Below are 4,635 nucleotides of genomic sequence, written 5' to 3'. Positions count from 1 at the left end.
AAGGAATAACATAAACTCATTGGCTTTTATTTTCATGCTGCCCAGCTTGGTGGCATACCTGGTTTTGTAGGTCCTGGAGCACGGGGAGCCTGGGATCAGGCTGGGGCCAGTGCCGAGATAAGTAAAAATTGTGTGATGCTCAATTGGGCTGCACATGTGGTTTTTACAGAACCCAGCATACAGGGACCTCCTAAAAAAAATATTTGCACAGCTGGCCATCTCAGGATCAGTGCACAGGGATCTCAGAGTCAGGGAAATGCTCCTTGATCCCAGGGTCCCCATTCACTGAGAATATCAGCGTTGCTCCAGCTGGTTTCTGGAGCTCAGTAAGCCTTAGCAGGAGCTACCTACCCTGCTGCTCTAGACAAAGTTGGTTTCTGAGCACACACAGAAGCAGAACTAAAGAAAAACCTACTGGGAAATATTCAGGTCAAACCTCTAGAGAAGTTAGTCAGTTGGTGAGCAAAGGATTTTTGGATTGTAGTTTTGGACTAGGATGTGCAGATTGCCCACCCCACCCCCTTTTTTTGTCTTAACATGAGGAATTTTAGGATATGATTTTCTTTGGTATACTATTGAATTGTTGGTGTTTGTTCACCAGTTAATTCATCATCAGACCTCTTCATGGTGCAAGCTAACCCAGGTCCTTTTGGGTTTATTAGCCTCTTGTCAACTGTATCAGCCTCTTGTCAACTTAAATCAAACGATGAACTTCATCTGCTTTAGTGAGTTTTGGAATGTTGTAGTCTTACTTCTGAGCACCTTTCATAATTCCCAGCACAGCTTTTGAAGCAGTAGTTTTCTGAGGAAACGTGAAAGAGGTTCTGGGATGTTTCAGCCAGAATATTCCAGGAAAAACTGAGCAGAAACCCACCTGAATTGCATTGGTCATTCGCTGGGATAGGAATGGGAAAGCACTAACCCAAGGAAGTTCTTGCAGCAGTGGTCTCTTGTTATATTGGCAAAGCAGTGGAAGAGACTCGCTAGTTAGGTTTTCTTGAAGTAAGTGTAGCTTAACAGTAACTGCAAAACTCATGTATGAATGCAAGGTGATACCATTGCTGAGGAACAAATTGCTAGTTACTCAAATAACTTTGTAGTATAAACAGGACAACAGACACTGAACAGTACAAACTCCAACTATCCTGCTTTAACCAGAAGGTTACAATTACTATAGACAACATGAGTAGCAAAACCTACAAGTATGATTCCCTGGTGGTCCCCAGTACAAGATACTGTTTTCAGTTACTTATAAGTTGTGCCAAACTTCAAGCTTTAGGGCTAAAATTTCCCATTTGAGCATCTGTTTTTGAAGAATTCAGCAAAAACAAAGAAACTATATGGCCGTTTCTCAGAACCAATTCAGGAGAGAAATAACGCTAAATTTTTTACAACTGTTGCACTGAGAATTCTAGAATATCAGGGCTTTGAAGAAGGCTTATGAAATTTGGCTAGGGAGGGTTGCCTAGGTTCCAGGCATATGCTTTCTGTTATCCCAATAACAATCTGAAAATTTGGCTGAATTCTCAATTCACACACGGTAAGAATCTGGGACGTAGACAAGGACAGTTCAGAGCAGCCAAGGGCTGAAGGTATTGGGTTCTTTTCAAGCCTCCCTAACTGAAAAACAGCCATGAGAGTAAACTTTCCTCAGTCTTGAGTATGGCCAAGATTGTTCCTATTATAGCATGTTTGCTGTTTATATCTGTAAAACTCTTAGCCAAAGTGTGTGTCTCAGACTTTTCTTTTGGGGAGAGCCGGACAGCAAAAATGACAACCAACTGTTGCTCTGTTAACTGAAGGTCTGGACACTGTCTCTTCTTTTTCACCATGTGAAACCATACCGATTCCCGCATAGGAGATAGAAAATGACACCCAAAAATCTTTAAAAAAAGAAAAGTATGTATGCTGTGTCAGTTCCTTAAACATTAGTAAGTGTCAGAAATAAGTTTGTCTCTGTATCCTGAATTTGCTTCCTCCTCTCATACTGAGATAAAAAGCTGGAATAGAAGTAACTTCATGGGTCAAATCTACAGAGCCAGTAACAACTGCAGTAGATCCACACTGGTACACCAGCGCAGGTCTACTGCCAATGACCGTGTCAGTCATGGTTCCTGGATTCTGAATTCTGTGGTAGGCCTTGCCCCCCAATTTCAAGTAGCCCACCAGACAGGACAGTTCCATGGGCTGTATCTAGCCCACAGGCCATGTGTTGACACCCGTGCTTTAAATGACTTCCCTGGCTTCACATATGAATTTTGTGGCTGAGGCCACAAAATAGTTCAGTTCTCCAGGGGTGATATCTGCCTACTCTACAAACCATACCTTCTCTTCTCGCAACCCCGTCTCTGTTTCATTCATTGCAAACTACCTCAGCAACAAATTAGGCAACACTCCTACAGTGAGTGGCCTCATTTATTTCATTTCCTGCGTATCATCTATCCTGTGCAATGAATGAGGCCTGGGCCCTGTGGAAAAAAAATAGTATGTGATCATTTAACTGGTGCAGGAGTGGGCAATTATTTGGGCCCATGAGCCACAGGATTTTTGCAGAGCTGTCACAGGTCTAGTCAGCATCCCCCCCTCCTCTGCACAACAGCTTACCAGAACTCCCTAAGTGGGATGGGGCTGCAGGTGGGCAGGGAGCTGGTACCTTGGATCAGCAGCTACTCCAGATGAGCAGTGGGCAGCAGCTTCAGCAGGGGCAGCTCAGCTCTAACACCTCTTCCAGGCTGCCCCAAGGCCCAGCACCCAGCAGGGCTGTGGCAGTGGAGAGGAGCCGCTGGGCAGCCCTGCTATGGGCTCTGGGCAGCCTCAGTAAGAAGGGCTCTGGCAGCAGCGAAGGGGAGGGAGCCTTACTAGCCACCAGGTCCCACTCTTTCCTGGTGCCCAGGAGCAGCTTCTGGATAGCCACTGTCTGCACCTGAGCCACCCCGCTGAAGCTGGGCAGCGGCATGAAGTCGGGCAGCAGCTCCAGCCCCTCTTCAGGGTAGAAAGGTGCCCACCTGCCACTGCAACTTATCGTGGTCAGGACAGGTAGGTCTAGAGTGGGCACTCAGCCTGGGGCTCGGGCCGTGTCCACAAGGGTCCCAACCATGGTCTTTAGAGACCCAAGGATCTTGGTGTGGTGATAGTGCAGGGCCAGGGTCTGGGGCAGAGGAATGATCTGCTCTCTGCATGTCTCTGCCCCGTTTCAGCCCCAGCCCCTCTCTGTCACTAGCCCAAGATCCCAGGGTCTCCCCAGCCCTGCCCACCTGTCTTGCTCCTGGATGCTGCTCCCTGATGGCCTATGGCCCCATCCTAGCCACCTGGCTGAGTGCCTTCCCTGTGTGGGTCCCATCCCCAGCACTGGGTGTAGGATGGCCAGGCCGGGGTGCCCAGGCAGTGGGGCTGAGTCCAGCAACAGCAGCTAGAAGGAGCCACGACCACTGAGGCTACTGGCACAAGGAGTCCAGCCGCAATGCCATCTCAACCCTGCTGTGTGCCTGGGGGTGGCGGAACTGGCCCAAGGGGAGGGGAACACACCACTGCCTCGGCCGCCCCTACTGAGGGACCCACCGTGGGCTGGACAAAATCCCTTGGAGGGCTGGATTCGGCCCACGGGCCATATTTTGCCCAACCCTGAAGTACAGTGCATCATATGCATACATACATGGGGCTGAACTATGGTTGCACAGGTCTTCATTTAGATGCCTTGAACTTCCAAGAACTTGGCTTTGCAGCTCTAATATTTTTATATCTTGTTTTCTATTCACTTAGAAATTATTTTACTGCAGAAATCCAAATACATACTCTGTATGCACTCTAATTTTTAGTTTAAAAAAGTTTCAAAACAAGAAACTCTTACCTTGTTTACTGAGTTCTGAGTGCATTTTCTATTTTTAATAACTTTGTTTATTTTTCAGATGATTCTCTAACATAAACATTGCATATCAACTATGTGTAAATATCATATTATGAATTTCTTGCATGTTCTTTCAATCCTTTGTAGCCGAAATCTGCAGGGGAAATCCTTCAACTGTTAGATCATGGAAACCAAAACAGAACACAGCACCCCACTGATGTAAATGCCTCCTCTTCTCGGTCCCATGCTGTCTTTCAGGTAAGCTGATATAGCGTTTACAGGCTGATATGAATTTTAGATAAACTCCTACCTTTTTTTTAACTAAGCTTCACAATGGCTATGGGACTGTGGCAATTTAGTCTTAATAACTTAAGTGGGAGGAAAGAAATCCTGTCCATTTTTACTATTGTCAACCTCTAATCTCTTGCCTGTATAAATGTTCAAAAGTAGCTATCTATGGGAAAAGCTCAAGTCAAGCATCAAAAGTGACTGTCCAGTTTCAATACTGTATGCTATCATTAATCCTCAAAGGAAGATCTTTGCAGAAAATATATTTCAGGTCCTAGCTGCACCATATAACTCAACACGGGTTCATCAGTGGCAGGTCCTGTCAGACCAACCTGGTGACTTTTTATGATCAGATCACCAGATCATTAGATGCAGGGGTAGCAGTGGACATAGTCTTCCTGGACTTCCGGAAGGCTTTTGACACTGTCTCTCACCCCGTTCTCATTAAGAAAATGGGAGGCTGTGGTGCAGACACCCACACAGTCAAATGGGTCGCCAACTGG

General features: G+C 46.3%; 1 protein-coding gene across 1 annotated transcript in view; it reads left to right on the top strand.

Annotated features, from left to right (window-relative positions):
• KIF18A (kinesin family member 18A) overlaps positions 1–4,635 on the top strand; it is a 124,822-nt gene that overhangs the window by 3,962 nt on the left and 116,225 nt on the right. Inside the window, exon 4 of the mRNA XM_019519498.1 lies at positions 3,992–4,102. Within this exon, the coding sequence (XP_019375043.1) occupies positions 3,992–4,102 (111 nt within the window). The remainder of the gene's footprint in view (positions 1–3,991; positions 4,103–4,635) is intronic.

The sequence above is a fragment of the Gavialis gangeticus genome, unplaced genomic scaffold, assembly GCF_001723915.1.
Source record: "Gavialis gangeticus isolate Ggan-Ray unplaced genomic scaffold, GavGan_comp1, whole genome shotgun sequence".
NCBI classification, from domain to species: domain Eukaryota; kingdom Metazoa; phylum Chordata; order Crocodylia; family Gavialidae; genus Gavialis; species Gavialis gangeticus.
Note: the sequence above shows the minus strand (reverse complement) of the source record. Positions and strands in the feature narration are given on the sequence as shown.